The sequence below is a fragment of the Amyelois transitella genome, chromosome 8, assembly GCF_032362555.1.
Source record: "Amyelois transitella isolate CPQ chromosome 8, ilAmyTran1.1, whole genome shotgun sequence".
Lineage (NCBI taxonomy): Eukaryota > Metazoa > Arthropoda > Insecta > Lepidoptera > Pyralidae > Amyelois > Amyelois transitella.
The window spans coordinates 952,937-973,598 of record NC_083511.1 but is presented as its reverse complement, the minus strand read 5'-3'; the positions used below and the strand labels follow the sequence as shown (position 1 = coordinate 973,598).

Here is a 20,662-nt window from a genome sequence, read left to right as displayed (position 1 = left end):
TTTCATAAGCATTTTTTTACTTTCACCTGTTCCCATGTTTATAAGAATATATTAATATCTTGATAGCAAGTACTGTGTGTCACGGTCTTAAACGATCCGACGAAGATGCAATTAATCGCGAAGCAGGTGCGAAGCTCAGTTGAAAGCTCAGAACATCAGCGTTAGCTACGTGCTTCCCTTCTTTACGAGCTTTATTTCAAACCTTCGCTATAAACGAGACCTTATAAATCCGCCTCCAAAACTTTTGTTCTTCGTTATACACGGGAATTAGTGCCGTGTGGTTCCCGGCACCAATACAAAAAAGAATAGGACCACTCCATCTCTCTCCCATGGATGTCGTAAAAGGCGACTAAGGGATAGGCTTACAAGCTTGGGATTCTTTTTTAGGCGATGGGTTAGCAACCTGTCACTATTTGAATCTCAATTCTATCATTAAGCCAAATAGCTGAACGTGGCCGTTCAGTCTTTTCAAGACTGTTGGCTCTGTCTACCCCACAAGGGATATAGACGTGACCATATGTATGTATGTGATACACGGGATTGAATAAATCTGCCTCCCAAACTTTTGTAACCTCGGAAGCTGTGCTCGGTAGCCTTATTTGAGCGTGGCCTGATATGAATTTGATATATTCTTTATAATAACCTATACTAATTGCTTTATACTAATATTTTTGTTTGTAACGAATAAACTCAATGAATAAAGACAGATTTTGGCAAAGCGATCATATTTAGCAAAGATACAGACGAAAGTTTTTAGTTTTTTATAGAAATCCTCACAGAATGAAGCTCGGGGTAAACGATAGATAAAAATTAAAAATGGAATATTCGTATATGGAATTTTAAATTAAAACCACATAAAAATTCAATAAACGTTCATCATTAAATTGAATAAATAAAAATGTCTAAGAATAAGGCGTGAGGAAAATAATGGCAGAAGTTATATTTCAATGATTTAGGCTTTGTATCTGTATTTGTGTAATTGTTGCAAACCCAACGGCTTGTATTTATATATTTACACTTAAAATGCTAAAATTTGTTGAAATTTCGCTACTATTGCTATAACAAAGAGTAGATAATACATTGCCTTGATACAGTTAAGATTTTTGAAATACGAAGGGGCCGTGCATTGATTCTTCAAACTGAGAAGTTGGGGATTTAAATTACAGTTCATTAATAACTTTAATGTGTTCGTGATTAGTGCTATTATTCCTTGCAGGGGAGGATAACACTGTCCCCTCCCGTATGAGTTGTTTGACAAGATAACATTTTAGGCAGAATTCCCGTTTCGGTTCTAAGATAAGAACAATATTATTGTGTTACAATAATAACCAATATTGACCAAGCGAGCTATCTGAGGAGATAATATTTTTTTAAGACTACAGAAATCGGAATAATAAGGCGTAAATAGTAATTATTTTCACAGTTGAATTTTAATACAAAATAGCTTATTACCTTAGGTTTAGGCTATTAAAAGGGATCATTTTTATTAATCGTGTGTTTCCTTGAATTGATAAACCACATTTTAATAGTAATTGAAATTTCAGAAAGTCAAATAAAAGGCTTAACTTTTGACTTTTATTTTAGGCAAAGGTCTAGCAACTGATCTGTTGTTTTCGGTCTACCCCGTAAGGGATAAAAAGCTAATATTTTGTTGGAACAAAATAAAAGTACTCTGCAATATAAAAGATTTTATTTCAGATATTCAAGAGGGAATACTTAGTAGTCTTATATATAATTCCGAAACCTAAGATCAAAACAAACTTAACACTAAAATTCGACTCCAGCGTATTCGTAGATGCTTCTCCAGAACTTGACCACGTCTGCGTCCAGATGGTCACCAGGGGTCAGGGACTCCCCGATGTCCAGGTAACTCTCGTTGTCGTCAAACTCTTTCCACCCCACAGTCGGCATGGTGTAAGTTGGGACACTGAAGCAAATAAGATAATAATTATAAGGCATTTTTTCATAAGAGATGTGTTGCGTGATAATAAAAATATATATATATATATATTTATATAATGTGACAAATTACACAGATTGAGTTAGCCTCGAAGTAAGTTCGAAACTTGTGTTACGAGATACTAACTCAACGATACTATATTTTATAACAAATACTTATATAGATAAACATCCAAGACCCAGGCCAATCAGAAATAGTTCTTTTCTCATCATGCCCTGGCCGGGATTCGAACCCGGGACCTCCGGTGTCACAGACAAGCGTACTACCGCTGCGCCAAAGAGGCCGTCAGGTGCTTTAGGTTTAAGTGCGTTATAGAGATAGCTATTTAACAAGCATGAGTTGAGGGGGTATGTTGAATAGGTATTGCACCTTCATGCTTTTAATAGACAATGTTCTTTGTCATATTTGTATTTGGATTGTATTGCGAAAATGGTGTTTATCTTAGTTACCATGTATATCATCTAATATAAATGTTTTAGCCCTTTACCTCTCGATATATAGTTTTCTCCCCCAACAATAATAAATCAATCAATTTATATTTCCATATTAAAGGCGACTAAGGAAAGGCTTATAAACTTGGGATTCTACTTGTAAGCGATGGGCTAGCAACCTGTCACTATTTGAATCTCGATTCCATAATAAAGCTATACAACTGAACGTGGCCTCTCAGTCTTGTCAAGACTATTGGCTCTGTCTTCCTGGCAAGGGACGTGAATAGACGTGACTAAACATATGTATTTGGTATGTATTTTCCTTAGGAAGTAAAAATAATTTCGAGTGTTGCTCGAAATTTATAAGGAACTAGCTTTCCGCCCGCGGCTTCGCCCACGTGTAATTCGGTTATATATAGCGTTTTTTAATGATCTCGACAGGGCTTTTTCTTCCACAGGCTGAAATCTTGTTACAACTGGAATTAAATATAGCCTGTGTTACTCAGGGATGATGTAGCTTTCTAATGGTGAATGTTTGAAATCGATTCAGTAGTTTCGGAGTTTATCGATTACATGTGTAAACAAACAAACATATAAAAAAATAGATTGTTCCTCTTTATAATATTAGTATACATACAAATCTATATAGAAAAAGTAAAGCGAGACAAAATCATCGTCTCAAAAGAAAAAAAAAAACAGGATTTATAGGACGAAGAGGCCTTACAGGATTTCCTTGTAAACAATATTTTTAGCTGTTTGTATGGGTAGTGTTAACACAAAATAGGGATTTAAAGGCGTGATGTTATTAATGTTATGCATGTATGTACATAATTATGTATGTTATTATGTATGTTAAAGAGACGACTGAAAGTTGTCATACAAAGTCTTTTTTTTAAGGATGGGAAATCATCAAATGACCTCTCCCGCTCTGGGTGGAACGGAAGGGAGTGTCAGACTTTTACTGACTAAAACCCACCTCGTTCCTTCAGTTGCCCTTTGCGTTCCGGGACCACGGTATCTCGTTAGAACTTTCCCGCAGCCCCGGCTCAGTTTATCCCGTTTCCCCCCCTTGGGGGTTGACATTTCAAAAATCCCTTCTTAGTGCTCACTTATGTTACTAAAGGAACCTCTGTTCAAAATCTCAGACTCCTATACCGAGCGGTTTCGGCTATGCGTTAATAAATCAGTCACCCAATCGCACCCCCTAAATCACGATTGGAGGGTAGTTTGAAAAAACTTATAATGCCAAACATATTTACTTGCCTATGTACGTGTTCATGCCAAGTTTCAAGTTTATAAACCCAAGGAATAAGATTTTTCATAGAAACGTTTTTACCCCTTTTCCCCCCCCTTGGGAGTTGAATTTCCAAAAATCCTTTCTTAGTGCTCCCCTACATATCCCAAGGAACCTACATTCCAAATTTCAGCTGTCTACGACCAGTAGTTTCGACTGTGCGTTGTCTGTCAGTCAGTCACTCAGTAACGGAAGAGTTTTATATATATAGATATCATATACTAGTCTAGTACATAAACTTATGTTTGTACACCCTAATATTTTGAATTACTGAACTTAGAGGATAAAATATAAGTCGTTCAGCCTGATGAGCAATTTATATTAACGTATGAAAATCATTTATATCAATCAATATAACACTCACAAGTACCGTGCGTACGAAGTCACGGGCGACAACTAGTAATAATCATGACAATACAAGTTATAGTAATATGCATCAAGGTTTGTTTTTATGACTGTACGTGGTGCCTCTTAAGTCAACACTTATATCATCATTTTTAGATTTTCAGCAAGTTGTACAAACAATTGTTTCGCCAACCTTGATGTGAACATAAAAGATGGATTATTCAACAAAATACCAGTAACATGACAAGATATTTTCATGTAATTTTTGGGATGTTCCCACGGGAATTGAATTGTTGAGTTAAATTATTCATCTAAACGATTTAGCTTCCTTAATTACGTAGTTTTTTTTTTTAAAACTCGTATTGCAAAAAAAAAATATTTAAATCGTATTTAATTCGTTTTCGCAGTACAAAAGTCTCTTTTTATGTATGTATCTTTAGGCCATAATAAGGAATCTTAATGCCAAATTTTAAGTCTAGACAAAGGCAAGGGATATAAACGGGATTTATATAAAATTCTTCGCAATTAATTTTTTTAAGTAACGGTACATAATGTTCATGCCGTAAGTAACATATATAAATCTATCATTCCACTGCTAACATACATACAATCACGTCTAAATCCCTTGTGGGACAAGACAGAACCAATATTGGATAGATTAAAAGGCCACTTTTAGTTTTATGGCTTAAGGTTGGAATTGTTTGTTGTAAAACCTTCTTTTTTGTAACAAACTCACCCATATTTAGCAAAATTCGTAAACAATGTGCACGTCTGTTGAATCATTTTGTAGCTCTTCTCTTTCTTGTTGATCGGCAGGTTCGCTTGTTTTGAATCAAAAATATACATCACATCATCCAAATGCGCAGCTCCGGTTAGTCCGTACTTCTGACCATGCTTCCCGAAAACATTCCTCTCCGAAAAGCAGGAGAATTTATATTGGTACCGCTTCCCAGTTCCTTTAGGCAAACGTTTGATAAATCTATAAACGTAAAAACAGAAAGCGCTATCCGATGAAAATTTGGCGAACTCCTTCATAGATTCAACGTTTATAGGCTTCTCGCCAAAGTAATGCTTTATAATCTTATCAGAGATTTCAAACACTTTTGCGGGCGGAGTTCGATTCAAGATTTCTCTAGGAACGAAGCTTTCATTCCATCTGTCATAATGCTCAATTAGTTCAGATTCAAACCAAGGGATTCCTAACAAACTCTCAAAGCTTGTGTAGCCTATCAGAATATCCACATCGTTTATTTTCCCGCTCTTCAAAACATTCTCGGGCGAGTCAGTCAGAAAATGATTCTGACCAAAATCTTTTTCAACGACTGGTGTGAAATGGTACATCTTCAATACGTTATTGTTAACTTCTTCCAAACTCAACACAGCGGGGTTCAAGTGTATTAGTTTTTCAGCTGGTACATTTTGCAGGAATTCAAGCAGTTTAACAGGATCTTTTGTACTTAATCCTAATTGTTTGCCGAGAATAAATGCTCTTTTCCTAGGTTCAAAAGGTAACGACCAATCACATAATGGTACTCCACTCATAGAAATAGCTCTTTGGAAAAGACCTTTAGACAATGGTGATAAAATATGGAAGCAGGTAGAAGCACCTCCAGCACTCTCACCAAAAACAGTAATATTCTTTGGGTCACCACCGAATTGTGAAATGTTTTCGTTGACCCATTTCAAGGCCTGCACTTGGTCTTTGAGACCAGCATTTCCGGGAACGTCGGCTGTGTCCAGACAAAGAAAACCGAATGCTTCGAGTCTGTAATTGATAGTTACTAAGACGACATTGTGATTGACTAAGAAGTCTGGTCCATAAAAGTCGTCGTCTCCTGATCCACTCTTGTATCCGCCACCGTGGATAAATATCATGACGGCCAAGGGCTTGTCCGGTTTAAGGTTTGGGGTATAGACGTTCAAATACAGACAGTCCTCGCTGCCAGTTTTAATTTCGTTGGTAAATATATCTCGATGGGGACACACGGGCCCGTGCTGTTTTGCTATTCTTACACCATTCCATGGTAGAGGAGGTTCTGGTGCCTGTGAAGACATACATGAATTTAAAAGAAAAGCTGTAATAAAGATGCCTTCTACATGTTTATATTTGATTAGGATTATTATTGAAAGTAATCAAATAAATTTTAAAGTATAAATCGGACACAAATTGACCATTGTACTTTAGAATCATAATCTAAATATCTATATCATGAAAAAAAACCTATTTGCAGAAGATAAGATAATCTGAACTGAGAAAGCAACATGATCAATGTTTTATTTTAACAGATGAAGTCAAAAATACTGGACACTCAGAACTCGATGTTATTATTTGATAAAACAAACTGACTGGTGTTATCAATATAAATGAAAACTTGTTTATCATATACTATTCTAGTGTCAATCATGTAATTACTCTCACCTTGAATCGCAATTTTCCAATCGGCGGGGCCGCATAAGGAATGCCTTTAAAACTGTAATATTTTCCATCGCCGGTACTCAAATCCAGAACTTCTCCTTCCAATGTGCCCTGCTTAACTTTAACCTGTGCCATTTTTAATTATGTAATTATCCACTCGAGTGGCGACCGTCCAAGTTGATTATTTGAACGAGAATGGTCGCAACGTAGACTTTATAAACTCACGAGCGAACAGTCAAATCATACTTTAGTTGCAATCGCTTCTTATTTTCGAATGTCATTGTTGATGAGTAGTATGTGAGCGCGGCTTCGTCTCCTTAAACTTGATTTTGCTAATACTCTGGTAATCGTTTTATTTTCATTATCATAGTATTTATCAAGTTACAATTGTGTTCATTTGAATAAAAAATTTTAAGCTCATCAGAACCATATCTCATCAGGTGTTTAGTGTTAAAGAAATTTTGCGGGTCTCTAAATATTACCAATATTTAGAGACCCGCAAAATTTCTTTCTTTTTATCTGTCACGCCTGTTCACCTTCAAGAAAGATTTCATTCATCATTTTTCTTAACAACGTGCTCAAATATTTCTACTAAATTGAAGAAATATTTGAGCACGTTGTTGATAATTATAATTAATTCTTATATATATAACATATTATATAAACTTATTATAGTTTATACAATATGTTTTAGGTACACACAGCGATTTGTTAAATTTTCATTATAATATTTTTAAATGTATTGATTACATTACTAGTCGACATGAATTAAAATATTTTAAGATAAGATGAAGATATATTGCCGTAAATAAAGTACCATTATTTTGTTTATCATGTTTGTTTGTTTATCTCTATATTATCTTCGACTTTTTGTGTAAGACTGTCTTTATACTAATTACGTTTTGGCATAATATAATTCTCTTTTGTTTATTGTCATGCTTTTGGTTCTATATATGTTCATTTGCATCCTAGGAAAAAAAAATTAATTTAAAATTTAATACGTAAGTTACTTATGTGGTCTAGGAGTGCACTAAGAGAGGATTTCCCTAAATGCCCGCGGGAACGGAAATTCTGAGGTTTTTCGTAGACCCACGGGGAATGCTATTTCAACATACAACATAAATAAATAAGTCGTTGGTTGTAAATGTGTCGTGTGGTTTCCGGCACCAATACTAAAAAAGAATAGGAACTCTCCATCTCTTTCCCATTGATGTCGTAAAAGATGACTTAGGGATATGCTTATAAACTCGCTATTCTTTTTTTGAGGCAATAGGCTAGCGGGCTCTATTTGAATCTCAATTCTAACATTAAGCCAAACAGTGGAACATGGCGTATCAGTCTTTTCAAGACTGTTGGCTCTGTCTGCCCCGCAAGGGACGTGACTATATGTATGTATGTACGTAAATAAGTCGTTTCCTAGACCCCTGTTTTCACGTGTTTCATTAGCCGACGAGTTGTAAACAGTCGTATCAAAGTTGTTCACAATCCGCTTTTCAGGGCTTCCCGCAATTATTTCTAACATACCTATAATATGACGGAATTTGTTTGTGTGTTGTTTGCTAAATTAAATAGTTTATTGCACTTCTTTATCCCTTACTAGTTAGACAGAGTCAACAGTCTCGAATCTCGAAAAACATGCTACGTTAAACTGAATAATTTAATGATCATGTAATGGTTTATCGCATGCAAAATATGTGGTCTATTTAGTATTATTTTTATTAATTTCACCTTTAATGTGACTTAATGTGCCTGTGGGATATATTCCTGACAAAGCAGCATTCCTAAGATGTCAAAATTCGTTAAAATTTTAAGTGCAAAAAATCTATAAAAATTGGTTTTGAAACTCTGTTGAAATGAAAATAATATTTATAGCAAAGATGCAGTGCAGTATATACTGTTATCAGATATATCACAGGCGTTCAAAGGGTACATTTTATATTAAAGGGTCAAGAGTACCCAAAACCGCCGAGCTTGCATGAAGAGAGTTATGAATGTGGGTGATGCGAAGGAAGTATGCAGAGATCGTGGCAAGTGGAAAGATGTAGTCTCTGCCTGCCCCTCCGGGAAAGAGGCGTGATTTTATGTGTGTATGTTCAAAGGGTTCATCTAATTAAAATATGAACCCATTTAGCAATGCAGTATCTAGTGAGACAAAAAGTGACGGAAATAAAAGATCTATGTCAACCGCATGTAAAAATATGATAAAAGATCCATACATACATACACATAATCACGTCTATATCCTTTGCGGGGTAGACAGAGCCAACAGTCTTGAAAGACCGATAAGCCACGTTCAGCTGTTTGGCTTGATGATAGAATTGAGATTCAAATAGTGACAGGTTGCTATCCCATCGCCTAGAGGAAGAACTTCAAGTAAAGCCTATCCCTTAGTCTCCTTTTGCGACATCAACAGAAAAGAGATTAAGAAGCCCTTGTCTTTTTTTTTATATTAGTCCCAGGAACCACGCGGGTAATTGATATAATACACACAATCATGTCATTCGGTACATACTTATAATCACGTCTATATCCTTTGCGGAGTAGATAGAGTCAACAGTCTTGAAAATATTGATAGGCCACGTTCAGCTGTACAAAGCTCAGTATTTAATTTAATTTGTTTAACCCAAAGTAATTGTCCAACTATTTAGTATGCTAAAGCGAAATGTAATTCAATTGAAGTTGGCTGTGTTGTACTCTAGGCTTATACTTGTGTTTTGACTCCTTTAGAAATTTCTATATTTTATTCCTTAGTCTACCTTCACTAAAAGTCAGTCTACTTTTCTTATACATCATATAGCCATACAGGTGAATGTGGCCTATCAGTCTTTTCAAGACTGTTGGCTCTATCAACCCCGCAAGTGATATAGACGTGACTGTGTGTATGTGTGTGTATGTATGTATTAATATATCACTCCTTCTCATTAAACATTTCTGATTATTAACTATGTCATACTGCAGATAGAAAGGTCATCATTCAACCATAATTCTCGTCACGACATGCTCATAAAATCACTTCGTCATTCGTAGCTACACGCGCTGAATAATCGCAAATAGTGTTGCCGAACTATCGATAGTTTGTCTATCGATAACGACACTCAGAAATCATCTTTCATTAAACATAAGACTGGCACTGAATTTGCGATTAGCAGAGAAGGACTTTCGGGCATTTATTTCACCTTTCTGTTATTTTTTGGTGCAATATATATTGATAAATATACTAGCAATAGTATAGAATCGTTATAACTATTAGATAACCGAGACTTCTTATTTCAATAATATTGATAGAAAATATCACACAAATAGAAAGTTTTTAGTTTTTTGTAGATAGGTAGATTATGTTCTTAATCTTGCAATGCTTAGTATATAATCAATATCTTCGTAATGTAGTGTAATTTGTCACTTTTCGATACTTCCTCTTTCACTTTCGTGAAATCGCATTATATTGTCATTATTTAGGTACTTTTAACATTTGCAAACTGTCATGATGGAAAAACATGTTCGAACACTATTTTAATTTTGTCAATTTAAATGCATATGTTTTGGCAAAAAAATTATCTTATCTTATCGATAGAACATTAAGAAGCAACACTACTCGCAAATATTTTAGGTTATCCTCAAAATATTGGAAATGCGACCTCGCGGGTATTATCCTTGATTTGGGACTGTTTGTTTCTGAGATAAAAGGAATATGTGTCTGCAGGAAAAACTTTGGATTGATATTTATCACAGGAGCGTGAAAATTATTTGTTCATCTTTAGATAATATTTTGCTAGGATTTATTTTAAGATTACACCTTTATACATACATAGGTTTCTTTTGACTCCATGCTGTGATAGCGTGTTTGTTTGTCCGTCTTTCACGTCAAACCCACAAAACGAATCTCCATGAAATTTTTCATACCATATAATGTGGAGTAAGATACGTCGGTGGTCGAAAGCTCTTAAACAAAAAAAGAGAATTGACTGGCAAGTTGTTTACTGTAGGATCATACTCGTATATAGTGATAAGCAGGCTCCAGGCTTCTCTTTAGAGAAAGGAGACTAAGAATTAAGTTAGAATCGTCTTGGTATAACTGTCATCAACACATACATACATACATATAATCACGTCTATATCCTTTGCGGGGTAGACAGAGCCAACATTCTTGGAAATACTGATAGGCCACGTTCAGCTGGTTGGCTTACTGATAGAATTGAGATTCATATAAAGTGACAGGTTGCTAGCCCGTCGCCTAAAAGAAATATCTCAAGTTTGTAAGCCTGTCCCCTAGTCGCCTTTTACGACATTCATGGGAGAGAAATGGAGAGGTCCTATTCTTGTTTCTATTAGTGTAATTACCGGCTTTTTTTACTTGGTTTTAATATTGCTAAGTAGCTTCAAACAATGATAAGATAATTTAAAATGTATATGTTTCTGTGTTTGGTGATATACTAAGATAGGAATGGGAAGGGTTTAATAGTAGTACTAAATGAAATGAGAACATAATCTGGCCATGCTTACAAGATAATGAAGCGGATACAGTGGCCGAACAACAGAAGGGTAAGGCTGATGTCTTACTTATAGCGATTTACAATTGAAAATCACTAAAAGAAAAAATAAAATACTTAAATTAAAATATTCGGTAATATTCTTTAACTGGTGTCAATTTTATATTTGTACAATTGAATAGTCATTTGCATTATTTTTGAGTATTTTCGAGAAAATAATAATTTATAAGTGTGAAATAAAGTTTTGCAGGGACTGTGGCAAGCGTCAATGTGGAGCTTCAGCCCATGTACTAGCTGTGCCCGCAACTTCGTCCGCGTAGAATAGTTATTTTTGGCATCATTGAAGCCCTCAAGGATGCACAATTTTTCCCGTTTTTTTTCACATTATCCATTATTTCTTTGCTCCTTATAGTTGCAGCGTGATGTTATATAGCCTAAAGCCTACCTCGATACATGGTCTATTCAACGCAAAAAGATTTTTTCAATTCGGACCATTAGTTCCTGAGATTAGCGCGTTCAAACAAACAAACAAACTCTTCAGCTTTATAATATTAGTATAGATATTGACTGCTGCTGATAACGGTGTGCGAAAAACATCGTGAGGAAACCTGTACATTCGGGCAACCGGATGTGTAACCATGATCGATCCAATACGGGTTCCAAAACTCTTCAGCTTTATAATATTAGTATAGATTAGGTGGATTTCAGAAAACTGAAAATTATAAGTATTTGACATGCAGACTTCTACATGTTCGCTTGCCACCGTTTATTGTGCATTATATACATAATTTTCCTAAAATATAAGCCTAAATTGTGCCGTATCAAAAAAGTGCCGTGTGGTTCCCTTCACCTTAAAAAAAAAGAATATGACCACTCCATCTCGTACCCATGGATGTCGTAAAAGGCGACTAAAGGATAGGCTCATTACCTTGGGATACTTCTTTTAGGCGATGGGCCAGCAACCTGTCACTATTTGAATCCCAATTCTATCATTAAGCCGAACAGCTGATCGTTGCCTATCAGTCTTTTCACGATTATTGGCTCTGTCTACCCCGCAAGGGATGTAGACGTGATTATATTGATGTATGTAAAAGCCTACATTGTATGTAAAAAAAAACGATGCTTTGAAAATCGCTACCCGCTATAAGCAAGGCGTTGGTCTGTCTCCATCTTTCACTTGTCCCACGCCTTTGTTGACCCAGCTTACTATCCACCGGCCGTCCAAAAGGAGAGTACAACACTATTCTATTTTATGACGTCATAGTCCGCATCCCCGAGATTAGAGACAATGTACCCGGCTTTTAATAGGTTTGTAGTTATTTAATCAAAAATTTAATTGTTTTTTTTATTTTTTATTTATTATTATTTTGTAAGGTTTTTATGGCGTTCGTTATTTAATGTTGGGGAAAGCATGGTAAGTGCCGGAAACTTCCTAAAAAATTTGTTAATTTCCATTCCCGGGGGAAATTTCTGGAAACTCTCTTTTAGTGAACTTTCAGAACATACAAGAAACCTACATGCCCAATTTACACCTTATACATATAATAATGGAATTGAACCCGTACCTAATCTTGAGCTAACGGTACAGAAACTGTCAAATTTTTTTTTGTGCCGTATGGTTCCCGGCACCAATAGAAAAAAAATAGGACCACTCCATCCATGGGAGGCATCTAAGGCGAGGGATAGGCTTATATACTTGGAATTCCACTTCTAGACGATGGGCTAGCAACCTGTCACTATTTGAATCTCAATTCTATCATTAAGCCAAACAGCTGAACGTGGCCTATCAGTCTTTTGGTGACTGTTGGCACTATCTACCCGCAAGGGATATAGACGTGATTATATGTTATGTTATGTAAGATTTTTTATAAACTTGGATATCCATACAAGGTAACGTCGTTTCGCTCGAAATAACTTTACAGAAAGCAATACGTCACGTTTTCAGCTAAATGTCGTAATTTGTGTGTGTATAATGAAATTCAGGTTTAGTCGTTGCGCAGGTGTGACGCAGGAAGAGTAATGAAAGCATCCGGGTGAAGTTATTAGTCGCGCTGTTGACGAGTGCGGATGTACTTAATAATTACAGCTTTAATTTAAAAATGAGAGAATTAATACTGCTTTTGATATTGCCTCTTGTTATGGAGAAATACCTTTAGTATATTATATAGTCATACATACATACATACATAAAATCACGCCTCTTTCCCGGAGGGGTAGGCAGAGACTACCTCTTTCCACTTGCCACGATCTCTGCATACTTCTTTCGCTTCGTCCACATTCATAACTCTCTTCATACAAGCTCGGCGGTTTCGGGTACTTTTGACCTGACCCTTTACCAGGACGTCCTTAATTTGATCAAGATACGTTCGTCTAGGTCTTCCCACTCCGACCTTTCCCTCCACACTCTCCTTGTATATCTGCTTAGTCAACCTGCTTTCATTCATCCTCTCCACATGACCGAACCATCTTAACATACCCTTTTCTATTCCTGTAACTACATCTTCTTTCACATCACAACATTCCCTTATCACGCTGTTCCTTATCCTGTCACTCAATTTCACACCCATCATACTCCTTAACGCTCTCATTTCCACTGCATTTATTCTGCTTTCATGCTTCTTTTGCCATACCCAACTTTCACTCCCATACATTAATGTCGGGACCAACACGCCCCTGTGCACAGCCAGTCGAGCCTTTTTGGATAGTTTCTGACTGCTCATAAAGGCATGCAAAGCTCCATTCACCATGTTCCCCGCGTTCACTCTCCTTTCAATATCACTATCATACTTGCCATCTGATGTAAACTTTGATCCTAGATATACAAACTCTTTCACTTGCTCCACTTTTTCTCCTCCAATCAAAATATTACATGCTGTCATTTCTTTCTCCATTTCAAAAACCAGTGTTTTAGTTTTACTTACGTTCACTTTCATTCCTTTCTCTTTTAAAGCTTCATGCATACAGTTTACCATCTCCTGTAACTCCTCCGCTGATGACGCCAGTATAACCTGATCGTCGGCATAGAGCAGACATTTGACGAGTAACTCATTCATCCTTAATCCACTTTTAGACTCTTTCAAATCTGTCAAACAGCTATCCATAAATAGGTTGAACAGCCACGGTGACGCAACACATCCTTGCCTAACGCCTTTCTCAATCTTAAACCACTCAGTGTGCGCTCCGTTTATCCTGACACAAGCACTCGAATCCTCATATAAGGATTTCAGTGCTCGTATTAAGAGACTGCTCACCCCATGCATAGAAAGTGCTGACCACAATTCATTCCTCTCAACTCTGTCATAGGCCTTTTCCAGATCTACGAATGTGCAATAGACTTTTTGACTCTTGGCCAAAAACTTTTCGGCTATGCACCGCAAGGAAAAGACCTGATCAGTACATCCCATTCCCTTTCGAAATCCCGCTTGAGCATCCCATATTTTGTCATCAGTTTCATTCCTGACTCTATTAATCAATACCTTAGCATACAATTTGCCGACGACGCTAAGCAGGCTTATACCACGATAATTTTTGCAGTCCAGCTGTGACCCTTTTCCTTTGTAAAGTGGCACGATAACAGCCTTACACCAATCTTTTGGTACTCGGCCGCTTCTCCAACACAAATTGAAAAGGCAGTACAACTGACTAGCTACTACGCCTTTTCCTGCTTTAAGCATCTCGACCGACACTCTATCACACCCAGCAGCCTTTCCCGCTTTCATACTCTTAAGTGCTTCCACAATTTCGAACATTTCAATTTCGCCTTCCATCTCATTCTCTTTTTCTTCGCTATAGCAGAAATCTTTCTTATTTCCTTCCTTTTTTTCAAATAAACTTTCAAAATAGTCCTTCCATATCTTTAGTACACATTCTTCTCCTTTCACAACGCTACCATCCTGGCATCTGATCCTAGTCAGCTCTCTGGTTATAGTATTTCCTCGGGCTGACCTTACGGATTTCCAGAATACTTTCAGATTTGACTGAAAGTCTTCTGATAGCCTTTTATCAAAATCCTCTTTATACTCTTCTTTCTTTCTAATCACAGCTTTCTTAACCAAATCTTTCATTTTCTTATATTCCTTACGTGCTTCATTCACATCTTCATCTATAACCTCTTGCATTCTTAAGTTAGCTTTTGCTGCTAACAAATCCAGCCATGCTTTCTTCTTTAATCGCACAAGTTCTTGCACATCTTTACTCATCCACGCATTTTTGTGATTTTTTCCTTTCCTTCTTCTACTTACACCACACACTTCAACAGCTACTTTCACAATTCTTTCTTTAAATTCCTTCCATCCATCTTCAATATCGCTCATTTCCTCTAAATCTTCAAATTCATCCTTCAGTCTATTAATATACTTCTTACCTACATCCATATCTTGCAAATTTTCTACTTTTACTCTTTCCAAAGCGCTGGTTTGCTCCCTTACCCTGTGCCGCCAGCGATTGAAGATACCCCTTATCCGGGATATCACCAGTAAATGGTCCGAGTCAATGCCAGCACCGCGATATGCACGGGTATCCAGCACTTTGTTCTTCAATCTTTCATCTACAATCACAAAGTCTATCATACTTTTTAAAATACCTTCCACTCTTGTGTAGGTGTGGATCTCTTTATGTTGAAACATTGAGTTCGACACAAAAAGATCCCACTCTAGACAAATTTCTAATACACTTCTTCCATTATCATTCACCTTTTCGTCACCAAACGCACCAAGCACCTTTTCATATCCATCACGCTTTACACCCACCCATCCATTAAAATCACCTAACATAATAATCTTCTCATTTGGCTTGGTAACTTTCAATACTTCTCTTACACTATTCCAGAACTCCTCGTTTTCGCTTTTTGCTGATGTTGTACCCCTCGAACCCACATCCCAAGGTGCATAAACACCTAGAACGAAGATCCGAGTGATTCCAACTTTCAGCCTAATCCATAGAAGACGAGGGCTGACACACTCATACTCATTCACGCACTCAGCCATTCGTGCAGAAAGAATTAAACCGACCCCTTGACAGCCTCGGCTGGTACTGGAAATTCCAGACCAATACGCCGTGTAAGGGCCGTGCTGCGTCGCGTCGCATCCTTTCCGCTTCGTTTCATTCACGCACAACACATCCAAACGTCTTTCATCCATCATCTGGCATACTTCCTCAATCTTATCCTTCATTCCTCCTCTTACATTCATCGTCGCAAAGCGGCTTTCAGCAGACCGCATACCGCTCCCGCCGGGAACGAGACGTGATGGGGTGCGGACACCATCGCCGCCATCTAGGTGCTCTTTCAAAAAATTCGCATCCATGCGATTCCCACGAGACGCTAGGGAAAAATTTTGTCCGCCCCAGCAGAGCCCCGCATGCCAGGGTAAGGCTAGCCATTACCTGGGGGTCGCCCAACCCCATGGCGGAAGTGGCACGCTCGAGACTAGGCTCGCCCCTAGCCATGCATCCATCGGCGCGGCAGACCTTAGATTGGCAGGGATTTACATTAAAGAGGAATCCCAAGTCTATCCCTTAGTCGGCTCTTACGACATCCGTGGGAAAGAGATGGAGTGGTCCTATTCTTTTGTAATGGTGCCGGGAACCACACGGCATATAGTCATACAACCCCTATACCGATTAATATTATAAATAAAATAAATAAGATTGAGTTAGCCTCGAAGTAAGTTCGAGACTTGTGTTACGAGATACTAACTCAAGATACTATATTTTATAATAAATACTTATATAGATAAACATCCAAGACCCAGGCCAATCAGAAAAAGTTCTTTTCTCATCATGCCCTGGCCGCGATTCGAACCCGGGACCTGTGTCACAGACAAGCGTACTACCGCTGCGCCACAAAGGCTGTCATAAAAAGAATTAATTGAATTAACGCAATCGAAGCTGCGACTGAAAGCTAGTAGTTAATAATTTTTAGCAGACTAACGATATTATATTTTTCGACAGACTGTTTGCCGCATTTTCAAGTCTTGCCTGTTTATCACTAGTCACACGGTCAGGGTCATTATGAGAAACCATTTTTTTTGTATGACCCACCTAAAACATTTTAAAGATATTTTTTTTCTATAAATCATCAACTTGAAGAACTTAATTCAATGGAAGCTTAGTGGGAAGTTCTAGAAAAATAAACTATTTTTTATTTCAGTTACAGACTGCTTGAAAGTAATGGATTGATGAAGTAAATTCTTTAAATTGAAAGTTGGTCTAATTGAAACATAGGTTTGATTTTCTATTCATTTCAACAAATAACTTTTTTTTCGATTAATTTCAAAAGAACCGCCGTGATAGATTAGCTTCTTAGATTAGGGTTTATCTTAGGAATTGTAAAATTATTATTAATTTCATCGATTACTAGAGGACGCAATTGGCTCTGCCCCATAATTCAAAAATCCTGTTATTAATTACGAGATGTTCGTCTAGACGAACGTATATTGATCAAATTAAAGACGTCCTGGTAAAGGGTCAGGTCAAAAGTACCCGAAACCGCCGAGCTTGCATGAAGAGAGTTGTGAATGTGGATGAAGCGAAGGAAGTGTGCAGAGATCGTGGCAAGTGGAATGAGGTAGTCTCTGCCTACCCCTCCGGGAAAGGATTTTATGTATGTATGTTCGTCTATAAGTTGAGATAAAGAAAAAAACCGCAGCAATTCCAGAAAATTCTCTCGTGGTACATTCCTAGACAAATAAGGTCCTAGACTCAATCAGTTTAACAGTCCGGTATCGACTCTTGTGACTCAAATGCAAGGAAATCATAATATTTGGTATAATATGAAATAGCAGATTAAGGTCAAACGTATTCAGTTTCCAAAAAAAAAACACAAACCTATATACCTACTACTACCCGTAGCGTCGCCTGCGCGAATTTAGCGCCACCTACAAAAGAACACAGGTTTTATTGCATATCCCACGGGAACTTTCGTTTTTAACGGGATAAAAAGCCTATGTCCTTCTCCTGAACCTTAATTATTTCCAGAAGATTGGTTCTGTAGATAATAGGTACGTGAATAGGTAACAAACATATATGTATACTTTCACATCTATACTAATATATAAAGCTGAAGTGTTTGTTTATTTGTTCGAACGCGCTAATCTCAGGATCTACTGGTTCGAATTAAAAAAATCTTTTTGCGTTGAATAACCCATTAATCGAGGAAGGCTTTAGGCTATAAAACATCACGCTGCAACTATAAGGAGCAAAGAAATAATGGAATATGTGAAAAAAAATCCTTGAGGGATTCAATGATGCCCAAAATAACTATTCCACGCGGACAAAGTCGCGGGCACAGCTAGTTAATAATATTATTTGGGATATGATAATTATTGTCTTCTCCTTACTTATTCTCATTACTACGATAAGCACCCTCTACAACATCCCTCTGAGTCCTAAGAAAGGGAACATCAACGACAAAGGGTTAAAAATATGGCGTCATTGTGACGAAATAAATTTCACGTCACCATTTGATACGGCTTTGTTGAGCACAATTAATCAAAGGACATCTAACTGGGACGACGAAAACTTACAACAAAAGACTGGGAGACTGACTATAAATGGTTATAAATTAACTCACAAATTGATGAACGATGAAATATAAGGAATTATTTTCTTTGTTTCATAATTTTTATGACTATGCCTTTAGTATAAGCGGTTTTCATTTAAAAAGAGGAACCTTGGGTTCTAATTCGGCCAGGTTCAGGGTTTAGGAACATCAGTTATACTAAACAATGCTTGTCTGACCTCAGTGACCTTATGTAATTATTCTCGCTTATATATTGTGATTTTTGCAATAAATGAAAGTGCTTATTTAATTAAACTTTTTACGACAACCATACGAAAGAGATGGACTGGACTCTCAAAGTTCCAGGAACCACACGGTGTCTCTAGCTGTAATTAGCTCTTTGATCTGAGAACTAAAGACTATTTTTAATCCGTCCGCCGGCAAATTAGCTCCATTATCCCATTTACCAACTAAAAGTGGCAAGCGGATAAAAGTTAAGTAGTGAATTGTGTAAGAAAATTTATTTTTAAAATGGCTAAGAAAATTATCTATGAAATGTTGTAAAGTTTTGTTGGAAAAAGTTGCTAAACTTGGTCAGTAACTAACAAAGAATAAAGTAAGTCAACCAACTTCCACTGCAGTATGGCGGAGTTAATTTTTTGAAAACTCTATTCAAAAATACTCGTAGTTTTATTTTTCTTTCAAGTTTTTAAGTTTTTGCAGCCATTTTCTTTTTTAACTTTTGCTTAGAACTTTAAGTAAAGTAGCCTTTTCAGGTTCTTGTACACTTACTTCTAGTAAAAAACTATGCACGATTTTAAATTGTCGATCGCTGTAATTGCTCCTATATATTATTCTTAGCTGTTAAGTAAGTAGAGAGTTGTCCTTTCTTTTCTGTCAATAATTTCTATTGTATAATAATGTCTCTTGTGAGTCACAATTTTCGAACAGTCAAAAATATTGTTTTTTAAGTCAGAGGATACAGCAATATTTAATCAATAGGATTACGTATTTATTAAATTATCAAGTATTTTTTTTTTATATCCTTCAGTTATTTTTAACCAAAATATATATCTAATCTTAATGCTAAACCGTCAACCTTGCATAGAAAACATTGATTATCAATGAAGCAAAGAAAACTTCTCTGCCTACCCCTCCAGACGTGATGTATGTATGTAATAAGGAACATGTCCTGACACGTTCATCTCGTTACGGAGTCGCAGGTGCCGACTGCGAATGTTTATGTTCTGGCCTCATTCTTACGTGGAACGGAATGACGGAAATGAAAACCTAATTTTACTTGTGTCATCCCATTTCTGAGATACTTTAGGAGAAATGTGACGTAAGATGTTTTCTTTCGTAGTTTGTAAGAAGAGAATCAAGAAAAATAGTATATATTTTTATATCTTTGTCAATCCAGTATTTCAATAAAAACCTTTATAGAAATTCACACTTGGGATTTCGTTTTTAGGCGATGGGCTAGCGACCTGTCACTATTTGAATCTTACTTCTATCAGTAAGCCAAACAGCTGAGCGTGGCCTTTCAGTCTTTTGATTACTATTTTATCTGTCTAGCCCGCAAAAGACATAAACATGATTATATGTTATGAGTTTAAAGATGAGACCTGAAGTTAACAACGCAATTAATTCAAACAGTTTTCGCTTACGATGTAAATGAGATTTCCTTTTCCTGAACTAATGTATCATCCAGGTTTTATGGCTTTATTATGAATGGGCGTTTACAAACGCGTAATTATGCAATAAGCCTCATTGTGATGAATGAGACAGTATTTTTCATTTAAGTACGGATAAGGATGAGTTGAAGGTACGAAGTGCCATAAAAACCTTGAGATGAAAATTCTTTATTGGACAAAAAGTAGACATGTTAACTGGAGATTTAACTTAACTCGCATTTAATACCTTAGAAATTTTATCACATGTAAATAAAAAATTTTTTTTGCATAAAAAAAAGGCGGATTTAAGTCTGTTTGGCATTCTCTACCAGTCTACCAGCTGACCGAACAGAAAAACTTTAAGTTGGTGGTGCGATAAAGTGCACATGCATACTGCAAAATACATTCATCAATTTTATTATGAAAATACTCTTAATTGTTACATATTGTATGAAAAATATAAAAAAAAATATATAAAATCTACCAATTTTTTTAAAACACTCATCACAGAAATATTAAAAATTGATTTTATCTAGAATAGTCCAAGGTTTCATACTC

At 36.5% G+C, this 20,662-nt stretch overlaps 2 protein-coding genes across 2 annotated transcripts in view; one reads left to right on the top strand and one right to left on the bottom strand.

The window, feature by feature from the left end:
• Positions 1-20,662, top strand: part of LOC106137362 (uncharacterized) — a 221,204-nt gene that overhangs the window by 60,898 nt on the left and 139,644 nt on the right. The gene's annotated exons all lie outside the window — the stretch shown is intronic.
• Positions 909-6,667, bottom strand: LOC106137363 (juvenile hormone esterase). Its single transcript, XM_013338175.2, has 3 exons — positions 6,450-6,667; positions 4,767-6,073; positions 909-1,927 (listed from the first exon to the last, which is right to left on the bottom strand). The coding sequence occupies exons 1-3, from the start codon at positions 6,579-6,581 to the stop codon at positions 1,768-1,770; spliced, it is 1,599 nt and encodes a 532-aa protein (XP_013193629.1). The 5' UTR covers positions 6,582-6,667; the 3' UTR covers positions 909-1,767.